At 45.5% G+C, this 21,396-nt stretch overlaps 3 protein-coding genes across 8 annotated transcripts; 2 read left to right on the top strand and 1 right to left on the bottom strand.

Moving 5' to 3' along the window:
• Nucleotides 1–162: 162 nt before the first annotated feature.
• Nucleotides 163–4,497, top strand: ppwd1 (peptidylprolyl isomerase domain and WD repeat containing 1). Of its 2 annotated transcripts, none has more exons than XM_021622775.2 (11): nt 163–338; nt 545–647; nt 1,020–1,123; nt 1,248–1,368; nt 1,540–1,987; nt 2,152–2,342; nt 2,680–2,869; nt 3,287–3,468; nt 3,626–3,707; nt 3,812–3,994; nt 4,150–4,497. In XM_021622775.2, exons 1-11 carry the CDS (start codon nt 206–208, stop codon nt 4,291–4,293), a joined length of 1,881 nt encoding a protein of 626 aa, XP_021478450.1. In that variant the 5' UTR covers nt 163–205; the 3' UTR covers nt 4,294–4,497. The 2 variants fall into 2 exon arrangements, with proteins under 2 accessions (XP_021478450.1, XP_021478451.1); XM_021622776.2 differs by lacking the exon at nt 163–338 and adding an exon at nt 368–408.
• A 311-nt stretch (nt 4,498–4,808) lies between these two features.
• On the bottom strand, nt 4,809–12,517 carry LOC110537057 (E3 ubiquitin-protein ligase TRIM23). 3 transcript variants are annotated; one of them, XM_036937039.1, is made up of 12 exons: nt 12,458–12,517; nt 12,159–12,267; nt 11,200–11,362; nt 10,893–11,014; nt 10,026–10,304; nt 9,365–9,547; nt 8,859–9,074; nt 8,537–8,671; nt 8,305–8,458; nt 8,116–8,226; nt 7,300–7,424; nt 4,809–6,665 (listed from the first exon to the last, which is right to left on the bottom strand). In XM_036937039.1, the coding sequence occupies exons 2-12, from the start codon at nt 12,252–12,254 to the stop codon at nt 6,486–6,488; spliced, it is 1,764 nt and encodes a 587-aa protein (XP_036792934.1). In that variant the 5' UTR covers nt 12,255–12,267; nt 12,458–12,517; the 3' UTR covers nt 4,809–6,485. The 3 variants fall into 3 exon arrangements, with proteins under 3 accessions (XP_036792934.1, XP_036792935.1, XP_036792936.1); XM_036937040.1 differs by having other exon boundaries at nt 12,496–12,514; XM_036937041.1 differs by lacking the exon at nt 12,458–12,517 and having other exon boundaries at nt 8,305–8,434; nt 12,159–12,385.
• A 61-nt stretch (nt 12,518–12,578) lies between these two features.
• On the top strand, nt 12,579–17,568 carry mzt2b (mitotic spindle organizing protein 2B). 3 transcript variants are annotated; one of them, XM_021622778.2, is made up of 5 exons: nt 12,579–12,730; nt 13,081–13,293; nt 13,545–13,711; nt 14,789–14,935; nt 16,316–17,568. In XM_021622778.2, exons 2-5 carry the CDS (start codon nt 13,100–13,102, stop codon nt 16,471–16,473), a joined length of 666 nt encoding a protein of 221 aa, XP_021478453.1. In that variant the 5' UTR covers nt 12,579–12,730; nt 13,081–13,099; the 3' UTR covers nt 16,474–17,568. The 3 variants fall into 3 exon arrangements, with proteins under 3 accessions (XP_021478453.1, XP_021478456.1, XP_036792937.1); XM_036937042.1 differs by lacking the exon at nt 12,579–12,730 and adding an exon at nt 12,808–13,000; XM_021622781.2 differs by lacking the exon at nt 14,789–14,935 and having other exon boundaries at nt 12,583–12,730.
• Nucleotides 17,569–21,396: the final 3,828 nt, after the last annotated feature.

Below are 21,396 nucleotides of genomic sequence, written 5' to 3'. Positions count from 1 at the left end.
GTTTGAACTTTTTATTTTCCAAGTGTTGATCTTTCAAGTAAATTATCAGAATGGAAAAGGCAGATGGAAGAAAGGATAGATGCAGAGCCATGCACTTTAATTCCACGTTTGTACTGCAGGGAGCGGTATTAAGCTATTGAGTTGTTCTCCAAGCCCGCGGTGAACGGATACGGAAACCGAGGGGAGAACAGTGAATTCGGCAAATATGGCGGCCACCGCAGAGAACGCAGATCTGAAACGAAAACTAGACGATAATCAGGATGATGGAGAAGCTGGAGAAGAGGAGGAATGGGTTGGACCCATGCCAAGCGAGGCGACACAGACCAAGAAGAGAAAAGGTTTATGATGGAAAAGCTAACCAGCGAGATAAAGCAACTTGAGCTAGCGAGCTATGTTGCATTGCTGGATGTATGCTAACTTCTGTGCTCCTCGCTATCAAGCTAGCCAGAGTGCCTAGCGCTCAAACAATTTCCCAGAACAAAGCTGAAATCGTGTTGCTCTCATTGTGATTGCGTCTAACAACAGTGGTTTTGTTTTCGTACAGTGCTGGAGTATGAACGTGTGTATTTGGACAATTTGCCATCGGCAGCCATGTACGAGAGGAGCTACATGCATAGGGATGTTATAACGCACATTGTCTGTTCCAAGTAAGTATTGTAACGTTCGATAACTAGCTATTGCAGTTTTCTAGCTACAGGTATATGGTCCTTTTTCGGTCATCACTAGTTACCACAGCCACAAAGTCATAAACCCTGCCTATGTCTACAATTGATCTTCTTAACATCGGATTTTGAACCTAACCTTAGCAGTAACCTTAACTACACTGGTAACCTTATGCTTAACCCTGAATTAGGGTTTTCATTCATATTTACGATATTGCCACCGCATGAGACACTTTCACTTGCTGATTTGTTTACTTCCTGGTACATTGATTTGTGTTTTCCTGGATGCCAAATGTTACACACACACCAATGGTGATCAGTTTGCCTCATAAACTCTTGTATTATTTTCATTTCCAGGACAGATTTCATCATCACAGCCAGTCAGGACGGCCATGTGAAGTTCTGGAAAAAGAAAGAAGATGAGGGGGTAGAGTTTGTCAAACACTTCCGCAGTCATCTTGGTACGAATAATGCCTCTGTATGAATTAACATGTATCTTTATGCAACCTCAGACTGGGCTTTAGATTGACTGAAATGTAATTTCAAGGCTATAATTGACTGTTATTCTTGTTCTATGTGTTACAGGAGTTATAGAGTGTATTTCTGTCAGTGCTGATGGAGCTCTATTCTGTTCTGTTGGGGACGACCAGGCCATGAAAGTCTTTGATGTGGTCAACTTTGACATGATCAACATGCTGAAGCTGGGGTGAGTTTGCATCTTTTGCTTATTGTTTTTAAAGGTGAAACGTTTAGCAATTTAGCTTGTTTTCTTAAAGCCAAAAGATATCCCTTCTCCCGCTTCAAAAACACCATAGAGCTATAGCACATATTTTATTCCTAGTTGATCTGCCATTCCTCTGCTCTGTGTGTTGTGTAGTTTCCACCCTGGCCAGTGTGAGTGGATCTACAACCCAGGCGATGCCATCTGCTGCGTTGCCTGCTCAGAGAAATCCACTGGGAAGATCTTCGTCTATGATGGACGAGGAAGCAACGAGAAGCTCCACACCTTCGACAAGATGCACTCCTCTCCGCTGTCCCAGATCCGCCTCAACCCTAGATACAGGGTTATCGTCTCCGCAGACAAGGCTGGAATGCTGGAGTATTGGACCGGCCTCCCCAGCGAGTTCAAATTCCCCAGGCACGTGGACTGGCAGTATAAGACTGACACAGACCTTTATGAGTTTGCCAAAAACAAAACCTACCCCACCAGCCTGGCCTTCTCCCACGACGGGAAGAAGATGGCTACCATCGCAACCGACAGGAAAGTCAGGATCTTCCGCTTCCTGACGGGAAAACTGATGAGGGTGTTTGATGAGTCGTTATCGGTAAGTTTCCAACTTTCAGAATCAGGACTTTATTTCATATTGCTATTAATAAACTGTGCTACATCTTGTTATAATTTATCACCGTTTCCCACATTTCCCCAGTGCATTTATCTGAACTGTGCTCATTTCTCTCATCATGGCCCATCTCTGACCTGATCCTGCAGAAGTTCACAGAGCTGCAGCAAATGAAGCAACAGCTGCCAGACATGGAGTTTGGTCGGAGGATGGCGGTGGAGAGGGAACTGGAGAAAGTGGATGGCATCAGGCTGACCAACATCATCTTTGATGAGACGGGTCACTTTGTCCTCTACGGAACCATGCTGGGCATCAAGGTCATCAATGTGGAGACCAACAGGTAGCATTTAAATGGTCAAAATGGACTTAAGACAGTAATATCTTCTAAAAACACAGTGGGTGTCAGCCACGGAGAGCTACAGGGAGAGCAGGCTTTTTGCACCAAAAACACACTCATTCAACTTATCAAGCTCTTGATGATAAGTTAATTAGTTGAATCAGATATTTTAAGGCTGGATGGAAACAAAATTTTGCACACACTGTTGCTCTCCAGGGCCAGGGTTGTGGACTGTCTCTAACCCTTGCCCCAACAATGTTTTCATGAAACCCCTTTGTCTTGTGAAAGTGACGAGAGCATTAGTCTAACATGTTTTTATTTCCCACCCATGTGTGTTCAGGTGTGTACGTATCCTGGGGAAGCTAGAGAACATTCGTGTGGTGAAGCTGAGCCTGTTCCAGGGGGTTGCCAAGGCATGCAATACAGCTCCCACCATCGAGATGAAGGCATCAGACAACCCGGCCCTGCAGAGCACAATGCCAGACCCCACCATCTTCTGTACTGCTTTCAAGAAGAACCGCTTCTACATGGTAATCAACTTTATTTGTCCCTGCAGGGCAATTGTAGCCCGTCCAAAAGCGAAATGGTCTATTACTGTTGCTCCCTTCCTATTTATTTGTTATTATAAACTGGGTGGTTCAAGCCCTGAATGCTGATTGGTTGAAAGCTGTGGTATATCAGACCGTATACCACGGGTATGACAAAACATTTATTTTTACTGCTAATTACGTTGGTAACCAGTTTATAATAGCAATACGGCTCCTCGTGGGTTTGTGGCCAATATACCATGGCCAAGGGCTGTGTCCAGGCACTCTGCAATGCGTTGTGCATAAGTACAGCCCTTATACCAGCCATGTGCCTTATTGCTTCATTCTTTGCCATATTTTCACCCGCATTACATCATTTCCTCAGGATTTTTGTCACTGTTCCTTCTTTTGTCTTGGTAGTTTTCCAAGAGGGAGCCGGAGGACACTAAAAGTGCCGAGTCAGACAGAGACGTGTTCAACGAGAAGCCGTCTAAGGAGGAGGTGATGGCTGCTACCCAGGCAGAGGGGCCCAAGAGGGTGTCAGACAGCGCTATCATCCACACCACCATGGGAGACATCCACATCAAACTGTTCCCTGTCGAGTAGGTCACCCTCTGTTGTTTTAAAGGGCTTCCTTTCCATTTGCAATGCCATGGGTTCTGTCTGTTAACTTTCCTCAGAACCTATACAGTTTTGCAATTATGATATATTTTATTGGACAATTTTACTTATGTTTATAGACTACTTTATGTATCTCAGGTGTCCCAAAACAGTGGAGAACTTCTGTGTTCACAGCAGGAATGGTTATTTCAATGGCCACATATTCCACCGCGTCATCAAGGTAGGACATTTTAATCACTGCTCATTGTTTTGACTTTGTAGTAGGAACTGAATCACAAGATGTGACGGACTATGTTTTGACTGTTCTCTTTCCTCTCCACCCAGGGCTTCATGATCCAGACAGGGGACCCTACAGGGACGGGCATGGGAGGGGAGAGTATCTGGGGAGGGGAGTTTGAGGATGAGTTCCATGCCACGCTGAGACACGACCGGCCCTACACACTCAGTATGGCCAACGGAGGCCCCGGCACCAACGGATCACAGTTCTTCATCACCGTCGTGCCCACGGTAACTCTTCACTCTCTGTGAAGTCTGATCTTTTACTTTCTCTGCATTCCTTCAGTTGAAGTAATGTTTTTATCCCTGTTTTGTACATTTCTGCATTATGTACAAAGATGTTCAAATAAACCTAAGTGAACATCTCTCCCTACTTGTCTTTACAGCCCTGGCTAGACAACAAACACACCGTGTTTGGGAGGAGTGCCAAAGGAATGGAGGTGGTTCAGCGGATCTCCAACCTCAAAGTCAACCCTAAAACAGACAAACCTTACGAAGACATCAGCATCATTAACATCACCATCAAGTAATCATGTTTCCATCTCACCAATATGTTGTGTACTATTACGTTCCATTTTTAAAGTAAAGTGTTGGATTATTCAAGAATGCATCTTGCTGCCTGTTGCATTTTTCTATCTTGGATGTGAGAAATTAAGAATTTGTTGGTTGCTTAGTAACATGTTTGTCAACAGAGCTGTACTTTGAATAAACCAGTGTCTTGTTAACATTCATTACAGAACATTCAGATAGAAATGTCCATGTTACTGGCAACATATAGAATCATTTGAGTTATTATCCAGCTGCAACTTTTCTGAATGGGTTGGACCATATAAGCTCCTGAGTGGCGCAGCATCTCAGTGCAAGAGGCTTCACTACGGTCCCTGGTTCGAATCCAGGCTGTATCACATCCGGACATAATTGGGAGTCCCATAGGGTGGCGCACAATTGGCCCAACGTCATCCGGGTTTGGCCGTCCATTGTAAATAATAATTTGTTCTTAACTGACTTGCCTAGTTAAGGTTACATTTTTAAAAAGCAACATCCAGACAGTTTATTTAATAGCGTCACATGAATTATGATTTACAAAAGCCATGATAAAATCCACGAGTAACGTGTGGATGTGCACTGTGCTTCTAAATGTTTTAAAAACTCCTGTCAGAATCTGAGATGCTTTAACAGAGGGCTCTTCACACATGCATTTTATTTCTACATAGAATTTGTAACATTACATAGCAATGAGGAAAGTGAATTCAAACCAAAGGATGGTTCCTCCATACAATAACAGGAGTTGAAAGGTGTTTGGTTAATGTTTCACATCTACATGTGGGTAACATTAATGTAGAATGTAACAATCAGCACTCCAGACAGATGGGCTAAAACAGAAGACCATCACAGGTTGTGATGAAAAAAATTCAAACCAGGGGTCCTGGTTTCAAAAGAAGCCAGTATCACACTCTGTAGGGCACAACATTCTGGAACGTTCAGAAATATAGTGTGTAGATCATCCTCTGTCAATTAGATGAAGGAATCATGTCTAGTCAATCGTTGCACCCTCATGAGCACAACCCAGATGTATTGAAGCGGCAGAAAAGTGCATCCAATGAATTCTGCATGCAAGACACTCCACAAAACAGGTGGGAGAAAGATTTCATATAACACTTTAGATATTTCCCACCACAGCTACTACAATATCCCCTACCCACCCACCCAACATAAATAGCTTTTTCACTCAACTGCACTATTTAACCAATGTCAATAATAGCTGAACTCAGCCCACTACCGGTGTCATTTCAAGACCTGATGCTGCATTACATGAAATCATCACAAGTCAAGTGCATTGGTACCAATGAAGAAAATCTACAACATGGAGTTTCGCCATGAACTGAATCTCATCTGATCTGCATTGAGGCAATATGTAGTCTTATAAGCAGTTAGTTTAGTAAGCTTGAGGGAATCCCTATAACCTGGCCCTGTTAGCATACCCAGGATAGAGCAGAGTACAAAGCATTACGACTAATGATGGCTTCACTGGCTGTGGGTAAGAAGCTTATCTGCAGGTTAGGGGTGAGAAGGGTAGAACGGCTATGGGATGTAGGGCTAAGGCCTTAGACTAGGGCCTTGGTATGGGGTGAAAGACTAGGGCCTTAGTATGGGGTGAAATGTAGGGCTAGGGCCTTAGTATGGGGTGAAAGGTAGGGCTAGGGCCTTAGTATGGGGTGAAAGGTAGGGCTAGGGCCTTAGTATGGGGTGAAAGGTAGGGCCTTAGTATGGGGTGAAAGGTATGGCTAGGGCCTTAGTATGGGGTGAAAGGTAGGGCTAGGGCCTTAGTATGGGGTGAAAGGTAGGGCTAGTGCCTTAGTATGGGGTGAAATGTAGGGCTAGGGCCTTAGTATGGGGTGAAAGGTATGGCTAGGGCCTTAGTATGGGGTGAAAGGTATGGGATGAGACTTTGGTAGGACTGGTCTTTAGGGTATGGGTTAGACTGGGTCTACCATAAGCCAATCATCAGGTAAAAGGTTTAGGTAGATGTGACTGGTGCAGGTCTATGGTGGACAGGTCTTTATGGTGTGGATGGTTTAAGAAGATTGTTCTGGGATCTATGGTAAGGGGTTTTTACTTGGTAACAGAAGTCAGTCATCAGGGGAGGTCTAGGCCACGTCCAGTACACCTGCAGCAAGGGGAGGTCTAGGTCACGTCCAGTACACCTGCAGCAAGGGGAGGTCTAGGCCACGTCCAGTACACCTGCAGCCACCAGCTGTCGGGACAGCCAGTCCAGGCCCTCGTGGAGCCCCATGCCACTGCGGGCGTCACATCCCTGGATGTGCCAGCTCCTCCCACAGCACAGCTTATGGAGACTCAGCAGCTCCGTCATCTCCTCCACCGACACAGCCCCAGGGACATCCTGCAGGTGAGGATAAACGAGTCAATGGTCACGTCAGCCAATCAACATTTGAGTCATTTAACAGACACTCTTATCCAGAGCTACTTACAGGAGCAGTTAGGGGCGGTAGGTAGCCTAGTGGTTAGTGCGTTGGACTGGTAACCAAAAGGTTGCCCCTGAACAAGGCACTACACTGTTCCTAGGCCGTCATTTAAATATTTGTTCTTAACTGACTTGCCTCGTTAAATAAAGGTTTAAATAAAAATATGTAAAAATAAAAGTGCCTTGCTCAGACACAGATTTTTCACCTAGTAAGCTTGGACACTAACCCCCTGGGCTAATTAATCAATGTGCTTCTTGGACCAAAGGGTCGTGTGTGTGTGAATACCTGTTTCTTGGACCAAGGGGTCGTGTGTGTGTGAATACCTGTTTCTTGGACCAAGGGGTCGTGTGTGTGTGAATACCTGTTTCTTGGACCAAAGGGTCGTGTGTGTGTGTGAATACCTGTTTCTTAGGCCAAGGGGTCGTTTGTGTGTGAATACCTGTTTCTTGGACCAAGGGGGTCGTGTGTGTGTGAATACCTGTTTCTTGGACCAAAGGGTCGTGTGTGTGTGAATACCTGTTTCTTGGACCAAGGGGTCGTGTGTGTGCGTACCTGTTTGTTGGCGAAGATGAGCAGCAGGGCGTCTCTCAGCTCCTTCTCTGTCAGAAGTTTGGCCAGTTCACTGTGGGCCTCCATCAGCCTATCCCTGTGACAGCTGTCAATCACAAACACCACCGCTGAAGAGCGAAAGGAGACAGAAAAAATAAGTCAGGGCCCTCTTCACCCAAATCATCCTTATAACACTTTACAATTCTCTTTTCAAAATCAGTACATTTGTCATAGTTATTGATATACAACGAGTGTACAAAACATTAGGAACACCTGCTCTTTCCATGAGAGACTGACCAGGTGAATCCAGGTGAAAGCTGTGATCAATTACTGGTGTCACCTTTTAAATCCACTTCAATCAGTCTAGATGAAGGGGAGGAGACGGGTTAAAGAATGATTTTTAAGCCTTGATAGAATTGAGACATGGATTGTTTGTATGTGTCATTCAGAGGGTGAATGGGCAAGACAAAATATGTAAGTGCCTTTGAATGGGGTATGGTAGTAGGTGTCAGGCGCTCCGGTTTGTGTCAAGAACCGCAAAGCTGCTGAGTTTTTCACACTCAACGGTTTCCCATGTGTATCAATTGTCTGTCACCCAAAGGACACCCAGCCAACTTGAAACAACTGTGGGAAGCATCGTAGTCAACCTGGGCCAGCATCCCTGTGGAACAGTTGACACCTTGTAGAGTCCATGCCCCGGCGAATTGAGGCTGTTCTGAGTTCTGAGGGCAACTCAATAGTAGGAAGGTGTTCCTAATGTTTAGTATACAGTACATGTTAGGGAAGCAGGTAATATGAAAGAAAGAGGTAAACAGATACCTTGTGTGTTCAGGTAATAGTGCTTCCATAGAGGCCGTAGCTTATGTTTCCCACCAACGTCCCAGATGGTGAACTTGAGATTCTTATACTCCACTGTCTCCACATTAAAACCTACAGATGACAAGGAGGAGTGGCTAGTGGCTATTCAATTCAGGTACATTTTAATGACTGACACTGTTGTGGGTTTACCTATGGTAGGGATGGGCTGCATAAACTCGTCCTGTTTCAGCTTGAAGAGGATGGTGGTTTTCCCTGCACTATCCAGTCCCAGGGTCACCACCCGGATCTCCATCTTAGGGCCGATGTGGACCCGGTTGTCCTGGAACAGAGAAAACAATGTAGTCTAAATGAAGTTACTAATTGTTTTTCAATGGAGTGTATGACGTTCTGTAGTCCTACAGAGTAGAGCAGAGTGCTGTACCTTGGTGAAGGTGACGGGGATACCGGCGTCAAGCTGGATGTGGTCGGCCAGCTCAGTGAACTGCTGCTGCTGTTTCTGCAGAGTCTCCAACAGTCTGTTGATCTCCTGCTTGGCCAGGACCACTCTGCAGTCATCCTACAGAGAGAGACAGGGAAGACATCAGTCTTCATTTGTAAATGTGATTTTCCTATCTGATTTCAGACCATACAAAAGTCCTTAGTTCTTATTGAAAAAGAGGGCACCATCCAGTGAGAGCAGAGATGACATTCCTACAGTGTGCTCTAGAGATGTTATCCCCACCAGTGGCCCATTTGGCTCCTACCTGCTGCAGTGTCTTCTCGCAGTGCAGGCAGGCTGTGGAGACCTGGGACAGTAGGATGGTCATGTCTTCCTGCTGTTGCCGGAGCCAAATGAGCCTTTCCCTGACATGTGCGTCCACTACACTGAGCGCCATCTCCTCCTGTCTGCACAGCGTCTCGTGGAGGTCGGCGAAGTAGGCCCGTACGCAGGACCGTGCGCTCTCTGCCGTGCCTGGGACCTGGCGAATACACACAGACGACAGTCCATCAGGAATACACAGATTACACACTGCATCATGAAATATACACTATGATAAACCATAAGCAATGTTATGACTTTTTGGAAAGAAATACAATGATGTTTCCCAGGACTTTGAGATGTAGCTACCGTAATTTGTAAATACAGTAACTGCTTTATAACAGTTATACCTCAATTACATTTGAATAGCCTATCTATCCACTTTGAAATCTAAAGTCAATCGGTTGTTTAGTATGCAAAAAGTTGTTATCCACAGCCAGCTGTTCTTACATGCTCGGTGTGTGCCATGCCGATGCCATCCTCCACTATCCGTTCTCCTCCCTCAATCTGCTGTACGATCCCAACCAGCTTCCGGGAATATTCCGACACCTCCTCTGTGAACGTCCGGATACAGTGGGCCATGTCCAGGATAGACGCACGAATCTGATTGGCTTCTGCCTCCAGAACTGCATGCTACAGGAAGGAAGCAATCAGCAAGGAGAAATTAACACAATCCTCATTAGTATCGTGGCAAGGAAACAAAACACGAAGCGTATTCAACTTCTTTATGAAAACAGCCCTAATGTTGAAAACAAACATAATTATGTTGTCATCCAGAGTCACTTTTATTTATTTAGCTACAGTATAGCACACAATATTTTACATTCAGCAGGTTTTTAAAGGACCAAAGAGCTTTCTATTTTTTGCTTTCTATTTTTGCCATGGACAAAATATTGCGATACTGGGATCGTCACAGCTCTAAATCACACCAGCTGAACTACCAACCAGTACAACGACAAGTGACCATTCATTTAGCTATTCTGATTTGCTTGTGGTCTCTAGTGCTGCTAGGAACGTTGCTTCAGTGATTGACCTGTCAGTCAGTCAATAAATAAATACAGCAACCAGTGAGGCTACTCCCAGCTGACTCGTCCTTCTCCGCCTTCCGTACCTTGTGTCCCTGGTGCTTGCCGTACTCTTTGCACACGCAGCACATGAGCGGCCCAGGCTGGCAGAGCTCCTCCTGACAGACGAACTCGATGGCGTGGACCTGGTGCTGCGGGCATAGTGTCTTCTCGTGGGGCTTGTCTGCCAGGGGTACCTGCCGGTGCTTGGCCAGGGTGCGGGTGGAGTGGGTGAGCTGGGAGCAGTCGGCACACAGGTGGGTGGCACACACCGTGCAGTACATAGACGCCGTGTGGCTCTCGTCCTCGTCACAGCGGATTATTGACTGGAGGGGAGAACATACGATAGTGTTACATTTCATGTGTCGTTGTCATTAAGTGTCCTTGAAAATTGGATGGATGTTAAAGAACTATATATAACTATATCCCATATAGCTTTAACCTGTCCTTTATGTGTTTTCAGATAATTGCAGATGAAAGACGGGAACCCAGGGTGGGGGTAACTACTGCCTACCTCAAGATGGGAACCCAGGGTGGGGGTAACTACTGCCTACCTCAAGATGGGAACCCAGGGTGGGGGTAACTACTGCCTACCTCAAGATGGGAACCCAGGGTGGGGGTAACTACTGCCTACCTCAAGATGGGAACCCAGGGTGGGGGTAACTACTGCCTACCTCAATATGGGAACCCAGGGTGGGGGTAACTACTGCCTACCTCAAGATGGGAACCCAGGGTGGGGGTAACTACTGCCTACCTCAAGATGGGAACCCAGGGTGGGGGTAACTACTGCCTACCTCAAGATGGGAACCCAGGGTGGGGGTAACTACTGCCTACCTCAAGATGGGAACCCAGGGTGGGGGTAACTACTGCCTACCTCAAGATGGGAACCCAGGGTGGGGATAACTACTGCCTACCTCTCCCATGCCTGTTAGGGCGTCCTCTGCCATGCTCAACTGGCTGGACGCTCCATTCTGCAGCCTCTCCAGAAGCTCCAGCAGGGCAAAGTTCTTCTTCAGACCCCACACACCAGAGTCCCCTGGAAGACACAGTCAATAAAAAGCATTCATTCATCATCAAATCATTCACACATTTCCCAGAGGCGATGGACTAAAAGCTTACAAGTAAACAAGTGAGACCTTATATTGTGATGGATGTTACATCACGCTCACTGACACAGGAACACAAAAGGCCTGTATAGAAACTAAATCCTACGGAACTCACCCAGCTCTGTGACCTGTCTGTCGAAGGGGCAGCGGATGGCTCTACCATGCAGGGGCAGCCGGGTCAGACAGTCATGACAGACTGTGTGACCACAGAGCAGCAGCCGGGGGACCTTGTCCCCCTGGAGAGAGAAGACATCTTCACACACCCCACACTCCAACACCTGGGGACAACAACACACATACAGGTCGAGTCAACCACACACATAGGTTGAGTTTACTTAGATGGACCCCTTGTCATTGCATATCAATTCAAAATTGACTTATTTCTGCATGGACTGAGATGGTGTCTGCGTCATGTTTCCTGTAGGCAAATTCATCTGGCTTCTCATGGAACTCATTTGGTTAGTGTAGTGTTGACGAAAAGTCACACAGCGAACTACACATGGTGGTTTGTTATTAAAGTGCGTAGCTAGCTAGTGCGACAACACTAGCCTGCCTGCGAAATCTCCATTTCATTGAAGTTGTCATGCAAAACCGCACAATTGTATGAAGGTGTTACATTTGTTTTGAGGGTGATTCCTGAATCAACTGCACACAGCTAGTGACTTTTCAGATGGCACACAATGTTCTACACAAAGAAGTAGCAAGTTAACAAATGTTAGACTGTGTATCAGCTATAGCTAGCGGATTAGCGCCTTAACGTTAGCATGCTATGCTGTTAATGAGAGGTGGAGTTAGCTGATGCAGTAGCATGGTTGATACAAAAAGCTGTGATCATGGCACTTAACCCAGATGGTGATTCTGTCTGTAATCTTGTGGATTGCATGTCTATTGTCTACGCAGACACACACACAAATTCAGGCCGATCGTTTGACAATGGGTTTACGGCCCGGCCGCAAAACAGCAGAATTGAGAGTTCCCCCGATCCGAGCGCCCTGGTCGGTAATTTGAGCAAACGGCGTATCGCCTTCAAACGTTGTTTATATGCTTATTTAGACGTGCAAGTATTCAACCAACCTTCACGGTGCTGCTTGTGGCCCCCCTGACGTGCCGAACACAGACATCCATCGTTGCTGCGGTCCCCTGCTTGTTTACACCCACAGCAGCGGCCATCCTAGACCTAGGACTAAACCATTTACACAGTTAGAGTGGATTCGAAAATGCATATGCCGAATATCTGTAGGCCACAAATTTAATTTGACAAAATAGAACTATAAAATGTAACTTTGGTGCTTATTTTGTGTTGGATCTATAAGAATTAGGAAATACGTTTCAGTTATATATATATATATATATATACAAAAAATGTAAGCTACAATGAAACTGGCGACTATCCATGACCCCTTATATGGACATGGAAGAGTCCGTTAGCTGTTCGCGTCGGTTCTGAGGTTTTTAGATTTTAACGCCCTCTTGCGTTTTTCTGCAACACTTACGCACTTTCCTTTTTTTTTAAAACTGTGACGTAATTATTCCGCGCCTATGTTTTGAACAACACGAATGACAACCGTCAGGGCAAACAGCCTGATCATTCCCCCTAAATAAGTACCACACTAAGTCAATAACCTCTACCCCCACTTAGTGCTGAGGTAAGAAGCTTTTCATGTGCAATAATGTTATTAGAGTTGAGGTATTGGCAGGCGGACGCCGCGCATTCCCACGAGTGGAAGCACGGCGCCGTATAGGGAGGGCTAAGTTAGTTAGATAGCGAAGTTAGCTACGTTTCGTAGCCACATTCACAATTCTTGCCAAACGAACATAGATTGCTAGCTAGCTGACGAAGTTGCTAAAATTACATTGAAATGTTGTATGGTACTAGAGACGTACATACCACCAATTAGTGGACTCATTAAAAAAATGTAAACAATGGAGAAAATGCATGACATTTTTGTTGTAAGATGCCTTCATACTGATCTCCTCCCTCTCTCTTGGCCCCCAGGTGACTGAAGTGACCCGTCATGTCTCACTCTCAGCAGCAGTCCGCCCCCGGGCCCCTCCCCACGGCCCCAGACTCCCCTGCCATGGGCGTGACGGTCAGCGGCAACGTCACCAAGTATGCCATGAAGAAGAAGAAGATCCTCAACGCCGAGGAGAGTGAGCTATTTGAGTTGACGCAGGCCGCAGGCATCGCCATGGACCAGGAGGTCTTCAAGTACGTCTGAGAGGGGGCATCTCAATAGTCTAACTTGGCTTCCTTTACTCATCAATCCTCTCCTTTTCCTCTGATCTGAACACACAATCCCCTGTGTTATTCTAAGCTGGTATTTTTAACCCATCTTATACGACAGACTTAGACTCGGACTAATGCATTGATCAGGCCAGTACACTGACTGATTTTGTGTGTGTGTGTGAGAGAGAGCGTGTACACTGTATTCTTAGTTTAATACTTGTCCTCTCCTGTAGGATCATTGTGGACCTGTTGAAGATGAATGTGGCTCCACTGGCTGTGTTCCAGACCCTGAAGGCAATGTGTGCTGGCCAGAGGATAGCTGACACCTCCATGGGAGACTCCTCCACCGCCTCCTACCCCAACACCACCACTACCACCACAGCCCCTACAGAACCCAGAGGTCAGTAGGGTCTGGATCAGGTGGTGAGAGGGCTAAAGAGGGGTTGTGGTTTTCTGTTCCGCAAAACAATACTGCTTTCTCATTGGTAGCCCAGCCAGACTATATAGCTCATTGTTTCTTCTACATAACAGTACATGTCTCTCGGGTAGGGACAGACAGGGAAGAGCGTTAATGCTTCTATAGCCTCAGAAGTTATGTTAGAAATCCTTGGGAATTTCCCTTTATGAAGATGATAAAAAAAGGGTGGAATGTGGTGGAGTCAAGATATAAACTAGTGTTATGTTTTCCACTTATCAAACCAATTAAATATTTAGCGTGGATGGTGCTCCAAACAGAAGTTGTGTTTCTGAAAAATGTTCAGACTTGCAACCTAGATTCAAAACTAACGTTGTATAGCTTACTAAAACGTTGTCTGACGAAGTAGGAAAAGCGAGACACAGCGAAATACCTCTCCCGAGGGGAAATGTCATTTCTACTCAAAGCCAATCAAATGTGAGCGTTGAATGCCAGCGCTCCCATTGTAATGCAAAAACCAATACTAAAGTTCTCCAGACTTCCGCTAGTTTAGTCAACAAGATTTGGAAGGAGAGCCACAGGAGACTTTACCGTACCATAACCATACCTGTGTGTCTTTCTGTCGGGTAAGGACAGATAATTATTGTTTTTATTATTTAGGTGGAATAGAAAATATAAATATCTTTCTGTTGCTTTGCTTGCTTTGCAGCCTTCTGCTTAAACCCTTGTATCCTGCTCAGACAGGATATTCCCCCCTTTCACTTCCCCAGAGTCTCTACACCTAATCTTCCAATGTCTCCTATTCCCCTCACTAACTAACACATTGCTGCTATTGTCTTCTCCACTTCACTCCACTGTGGCCTTGGCCAGCCAGCTGAATATAAATGAATGGAGAAGAGAATAGGATACATTGGCCTCCAGTCAAAAACTAACTTTACAATGTTACCTGTATATTTCAGTTTGCACTCTAACTCCTCTCCAATTCTTCTCTATGTGTGTTTCTGTGTACTTGTGGTGTGTATGCACAAACACTCTGTGTGCATATCTATCTCGCTGCTGAAGAAGAGGACTCTGTTGTGTCTGGCACTAAAAGCTTTAAGCCCCCTGCACCTCCCCTCACCTCCTCCACCACCTCCTCCTCTGCTGGCCCCAGGCCCACCAGGGTCAACTCTAAGATGGTCTACGACACCTCCTCTCCTCACTCTCAAGGTCCCCTTTTCACTCACTCATTTTCTTCCCTCTATCCCTCCATCTCTCTCCAGAAACTCTTGAACCTCTCAGTTTTTTTGCCCGTCCGGCTCCAGTACTTCAATGTCTTCACCTTGTGCACTGAGTTTACTTGTAGAGTGTGTAGGAGCTTCACAGTGTGTGTGCGTGTGGACTCAGGTATACTCAGTGTATTAGGTACACCGCCCTGTTCATGAAAATGGGTTGCTCCTACAGACAGGGAGTCACGTGGCCGTGGCTTGCTATATAAAGCAGGCAGACAGGCATCGAGACATTCAGTTACTGTTCGATTGAATATTAAAATGGCTAAAACGAGTGACCTCAGCGACTTTGAGCGTGGCATGATCGTCAGTGCCAGACACACCGTTTCAAGTATCTCACACACAACAGTCTAGGCTTTACCGAGAATAGTGCAGCAAACAAAAACCATCCAATCAGCAGCAGTCCTGTGGGTGAAAACAGCTTGTTAATGAGAAGTCGAAGGAGAATGTCAATAGTTGTGCAAGCTAACAGGTGAGCCACAAACAGGAAAATAACAGAGCAGTACAACAGTGGTGTGCAGAACGGTATCTTGGAACACAAAACATGTCTGTCCTTTCACGGATGAGCTATTGCAGCAGACGACCACACTGGGTTCCACTCCTATCAGCTAAAACAAAAAGTGGCTCCAGTGGGCATATGATCCCCAACACTGGACAATTGAGGAGTGGAAAAGCATTGCCTGGACCGACGAATCCTGGCTCCTGTTGCGTCATGCTGATGGCAGAGTCAGGATTTGGCGTAAGCAACATGAGTCCATGGCCCCATCCTGCCTGGTGTCAACAGTACAGACTGGTGGTGTAATGGTGTGGGGAATGTTTTCCTGGCACACGTTAGGTCCCTTGATACCAATTGAGCAACATTTCCATGGCCCAAAGAATTCTGGCTGTTCTGGAGATAAAGAGGGGTCCGACCCGGTACTAAATAGGTGTACCTAATAAACTGGACTCTGAGTGTATGTGCGTATGTTCGTTAACCTCATCTTGCTGTTTTTGTGTTTTCTCTACTCATGTAGACTGCAGCGCTATATTTGACAAAAAGTTTTTGACTGCATGGTTTTGAATTTGATACACCTGCTTGAGGGGGTGGACATTTTCCCCATAGGGCGATTTAGGAAGAGTCTAGACTGAATAAAGTGTTCCATCTTCATTGCTGTCTGTCATGCTCTCATAAGTGTCTCATTGGTCTCTCATCTGAACATGCTCATCTGCATGTTATTATCCCACCCCAAACACAGCCATTTTGCCTTGCATGACAGCTACACACACACACACACACACACACTGCAAACCATCCCTCTCACCCGTCTCTTTGTTTTTGCAGTGCGTAGTAAAACGGGTGCTGGCCACGGGGAGAAGAGCAGAGAGGGTTCCAGCCAGAGGGTGCCACGCCAGCCCAGCGCCACCAGGGGGCAGAAGACCACCAAGAGCTCTGGAAGCAGCAGCTCCTCCTCACAGGTCACCCCAACTACCACCAACTAGACCCCACAGGAAGGAGGGATGACTGATGGGGCACCTCACAAGTCTTAAGTTGCTTCCTCTCCTCGTCTTCTTTCCTTCATCTACATTAACGGCTAATTAATCTCCTCTCCTCCGCGGTTGAATTAAGATAAATTAACATAAGACAGTTGTTTTAGTGAAGGTATGAACCTAGTCCCCCATGTTGCTTTCACCTTTCATATGCTTCCACGTCAGATCAGTAGAGGATGAACCTTGTTTCTGAAAGTCAGAATCAGTGTGACCTCTAATGCTTACCTCTTAGTCACCAGTGCTGATTTTCAACCTGCCAAAAGGCTGGGAGATGTGCCTCTTTGGGTCCAGAGTCCATTGGGATATGTTAGCGTATCATGGTTGGGTTGAGGATAAGGGTTGACCGAAACAGTTCTTAGTACAGTACCATAAAAAAATACCACTTTTGGGGACACCTTGTATAGAGGTCCTCTTTGTTTACCATGCTGAAATCCAACACAATACTGGGTCTTTTGTTGTAATTTCCTTTGGCTTAGCGGGAGTTACTAGAGTACAGCCAATTCTGTTGCCTCTCTTGTCCAACACAACGGACTGCTGTTGTATTCTGCCTGATACCCACGAGGAGAAAGTGAGTGAAGAGGCAGCTGTTAATGCTGCACATGCTTGTCCCAAAATGTTGTCAAAATACAAATAACAAGCTACTGCGTGTTCTTTTCTCTGTCCACCAGTCTACTGTGTCATGTGTGTACCTAGGAGATGGTGAGTAAAATGTGATGTTCGGTCTACTGTGATGCTACAGCTGGGAAGAGACAGAACGATGCACTGTACAGGTCACCTCTCTGGGACAATGCCTCATCGTATAGCATTGGTTCAAATTCAATAATTTTCGTATTCATACCACTGATATTCTAAAGTTGTCCTCTTCCTTTATCTCTCCCTGTCTGTAAATACTGAATAGATATGTTATATGCACTATAGATATCTATTCAGGTTCCTGGTTCTGACATTCTCCAGTGAATCTTGTATACAGGACAAAGATTATTTCTGTTTGAAATGTGTACTGTTCATCGTCTATTTGACTCCAATAAAGACTTTTCGCCAGTGCAACATTGTCTGTTCAATGAGTTGGGCCTGTAAGGTATGTGGTGTCATGGTCTCTCCCTAAACGGCTGGTGTGATGTGACAATGTATTGTCTTCTCTCAGGGACAGACTCAAACATTTACTGAGATGTGTCTGGTTTCTTTGGCCTATAGGGGGAACTGAAAGCACATGGGGTGTGCCTGCCAGCAATCTTACACCAAATCCCGAGTGGCGCAGCGGTCTACGGCACAGCAGCTCAGTGCTAGAGGCATCACTACAGACCCTGGTTTGATCCTAGGCTGATTCACAACCGGCCGAGACTGGAAGTCCCATAGGGCGATGCACATTTGGCCCAGTGTCATCTCGGTTAGGGTTTGGCCGGGTTAGGCATTCATTGTAAATAAGAATTAGTTGTTAATTGACTTGCCTAATTAAATAAAGGTTTAAAAAATATAATCCAAAATGTAAACCCCCCTACACACACACACACACACTAAGCATATCATGTAGCTCTCGGATGTATTCAATGAGATGAAACATTCAGAACATTGCACATGTTGTGGCCCAATGTGTGGCCAACACGATTCCATATTTTACATGACAATTATATTCTACGTTCTGTAGCATTTGCCTTTTATCCAACTTTACAGTGACCATTACTTTGAATCTACATTTTGTCTGTGTATAAGGAAGTAGTGTTTGTTTGTTTACACGTATTTGCGTTTCAGGGACACTTGTGTGCACGTTCTTATAAGAGTGTGTGTGTAAGACCCCTAGAGTCGATGTCCGCGCACCTGCGGAAATCTAATTATCATAATTAAAAATCCCCATAAAAATCAGTTTGTTTAAACTAGAGATATATATCTGGTGTTAATCCACCGCATACAGTCATAAAACCTAGAGATCAAACGGAAATGGTTCCAATCTTTTCCACCATACATTTTACCCCATAGGGGATTTAAGAAACATTTCAAATAGGGGCTGTGTTTTGTGTAGGCTTACCCTTTTTTGACAACTGTGTAAATCTCTTTAGGACAAGGTGACTTTTATCAATATATTTGCATACAAATTAGCTGATAATGTGGCTATCATAAAGGACTACAAATGCCATGATGATCTGGACCAGACTGACAAATTGAGGCAAAGGTAAGAATCTCTGGATTAACTATCTAATGTTAGCTAAATGTAGAAATTAATAAATTGTCTACATTCTGCGAACTGTCTTGTGCAAGTTTTATATTGCCACAATAACTGTTATCAAAGGTGTCAGCTAGAGATGACGTGCAGGAGTTTGCAGGAATTTCTAGTTTTGCATGATGTCAACTTTATTTACATGGTTTTGAAAATGCAATGCCAGGCTGAGCCTGTACGAAACACAGACCTTATTTTAAGTGTTTCTAAAAATCCCCTATCGGAAAAATTAATTGTGGAAAAACTATTGGAACCATTTCCTTGTTTGACCGCTAGGTTTTATGGGTATTATGGCACCTCCACTGTGTGGCTCTTTGGCATGTCTCAGATCTATGCAACGTACAGAATAATAGGAAATGCTCTGAGATGTTGCAGCATCTGTAGGTAGCAGGTACAGTTAAAATGGTTCATTGAAGTATATATGGAAGTAGTTTAGTGCTCCATGTATGAATCTGTTATTCAATGTGTTTCTATGGGCTAATAGCAGTAAGGCCAAATTAAATGTTTTATCAAATTATTTTTTAGCTGTATTTTTTTGAATATACCTAAAATGGGCCTTAAAATTCCAAATCAAATACCCCCCCCCCCCCACCACCACCACCACCAGGCTTAGACTCTTAATGTGCTTTCTTCATAGGTTGAAACGAATACCCCGCCCCAGCCAGCAATGACGAGGGGGAGTAGGATAGGGGTACATCCATCAGTATGTGATGAAGGGAGGGGGGTTAGGGCCTGGGAACCAACAAGAGGCTGGTGCAGAGGAGGCTTGTGGGAGGAGCTGTAGGAGGAGTGGCTCATTGTGATGGCTGGAATGGAATAATTGGAAAGTTATCAAACACATCAGACATATGGAAACCACATGTTTGACTCATTTCCATCTATTCCATTCCAGCCATTACAATGAGCCTGTCCTCATGTAGCTCCTCCCACCAGCCTCCACTAGAATGGGGATGGGTGGGATGGAAAGTTGGGGGGAACAAGCAGGTGATTTATTGCAGTTCCACGAGGGCTCCTCCTCTACTCTGCTCTCTCCCACAACAGCAAGGAAATAAATTACAAAAGAACCAGTGTTCTTTTTTTTTGCACAGCGCACATGGTAAACAAGGGATGTTTTGGTGAAAAGAAGTGGAAAATTATTTGAGGTGTTTCTTGCCACGCAGCAGCAGGTCAGTCGCTGAGCCCCCGGCCTGTGTGTGTTTATATACAGCACTGTTTGTGTTGGTGCTCCTATAGTATCAGCTGCTTCCTTCTCTTCTTGCTCCCTCCCTCTCTCTCTCTCTCTCTCTCTCTCTCTCTCTCTCTCTCTCTCTCTCTCTCTCCCTCTCCTCTCTAGTTCTCTCTTGCTCTCTCACTCTTTCTCTCCCTGACTCTCTCCGAGAGATGGAGTGATACAGGCCTCTGTTCTGGGCGGAGGAGAGGAGAAGCTCAGGGGAGTAAACAGGAGTGAAGGAGGAATAAATAAAGGGGACGGAGGGATGCTGGTAATGACCCAGCGGTGGGTGAGGACCACGTCCACCGCTGTGGTGTGTGTGTGCGTGTGTGCAGACAGCGGCTTGCTCCAGACTCCCGCAGGGGGGAGGTGTGCGTCTGCGTGTGTGCGGAGCCGGTCTCCTCTCGCATTACCCCTTACATTAAAACCAGTCGGGGGGAAAATTACTGCAGACCTAAGCCACCCTGAGTCCACCTGGGCCCACGGAGAGAAGGATGCAGCCGGAGGAGGGGATGAAGGGGTGAAAGAGAGGGAGGAGGATAAGGCTGGTGCCCCACTAGGAGTGGGATGGAATAGCCTCTAGATGTTGATCTAAAGTCAAGTTTCTGGTTTTCCCTGTAATGGTTCAGGTTAGGGTAAGCTGATCCAAGACCTGTACCTTAGGGACAAATTCTACCCGGAGCAGGTGGAAGAGAAGTAGGCCCCGTCCACAAACTACCCCCTAGCCCCTACCCCCTAGGCACTAGTGTTGATCTGAAATGATTGGCTAGGTGGTAGTAATAAAGGAAAAGGTTGAGCTTTTATTATTGCTTACCCAAATGTCTTCTTCCTACCAGTGAGTAAGGGTTGGGAGACTCCATTCCTTGTATCAAACAGATGTTTGAGAAAGCCAGAGCCAATGTAGTACAATAGGAGATGTTTTGTTATCAGTACTATTTACACTGAAACAATACCCCCCATTCTCCTTCAGCTGCTCGAATGCACGCGCACACACACACACACACACACACACACACACACACACACACACACACACACACACACACACACACACACACACACACACACACACACACACACACACACACACACATACACACACACACACACTCTCTCTCTTTCTCGTTCTCTTTCTCTCTCATTTACATTGTGGAGATATACCTCAATAAATGTGGACACTGTACTCCTCGTTTTGATCCCATACAGAGACCAACGGTATTATTATTTCAATAATAGGATAGAAATAATAACTCATAGGGAACAGATAGTATGCATGACATTGTTTGAAATCCAAATGCTGTGTATGCAGTTGGTATTTTCTTTGTCGCTTGCCCAGACAGTGTACTTGTCATTTTGTGTGTGTGTGTGTGTGTGTGTGTTGTCTGTGTGTGACTGTGTGTGTCCCTGCATGCCTAAATATTCGTCCCTGAAGCCTAGTCCTAAGGCACATACA

This window comes from Oncorhynchus mykiss, chromosome 12, assembly GCF_013265735.2.
Source record: "Oncorhynchus mykiss isolate Arlee chromosome 12, USDA_OmykA_1.1, whole genome shotgun sequence".
Taxonomy (NCBI): Eukaryota; Metazoa; Chordata; class Actinopteri; order Salmoniformes; family Salmonidae; genus Oncorhynchus; species Oncorhynchus mykiss.
This window is presented reverse-complemented; position numbering and strand designations above follow the sequence as displayed.

Coding starts and splice junctions, on each gene's coding strand:
- ppwd1 (XM_021622775.2), top strand. CDS start 206: ATGGCGGCCACCGCAGAGAACGCAGATCTGAAACGAAAACTAGACGAT. Junction 1,124..1,247: donor ACACTTCCGCAGTCATCTTG/GTACGAATAATG, acceptor TATGTGTTACAG/GAGTTATAGAGTGTATTTCT. Junction 3,469..3,625: donor ATCAAACTGTTCCCTGTCGA/GTAGGTCACCCT, acceptor TATGTATCTCAG/GTGTCCCAAAACAGTGGAGA.
- LOC110537057 (XM_036937039.1), bottom strand. CDS start 12,254: ATGGCCGCTGCTGTGGGTGTAAACAAGCAGGGGACCGCAGCAACGATG. Junction 11,363..12,158: donor CCACAAGCAGCACCGTGAAG/GTTGGTTGAATA, acceptor TGTTGTCCCCAG/GTGTTGGAGTGTGGGGTGTG. Junction 8,459..8,536: donor TCCCCGTCACCTTCACCAAG/GTACAGCACTCT, acceptor AACTTCATTTAG/ACTACATTGTTTTCTCTGTT.
- mzt2b (XM_021622778.2), top strand. CDS start 13,100: ATGTCTCACTCTCAGCAGCAGTCCGCCCCCGGGCCCCTCCCCACGGCC. Junction 13,712..14,788: donor AGCCCCTACAGAACCCAGAG/GTCAGTAGGGTC, acceptor TCGCTGCTGAAG/AAGAGGACTCTGTTGTGTCT. Junction 14,936..16,315: donor CTCCTCTCCTCACTCTCAAG/GTCCCCTTTTCA, acceptor TTGTTTTTGCAG/TGCGTAGTAAAACGGGTGCT.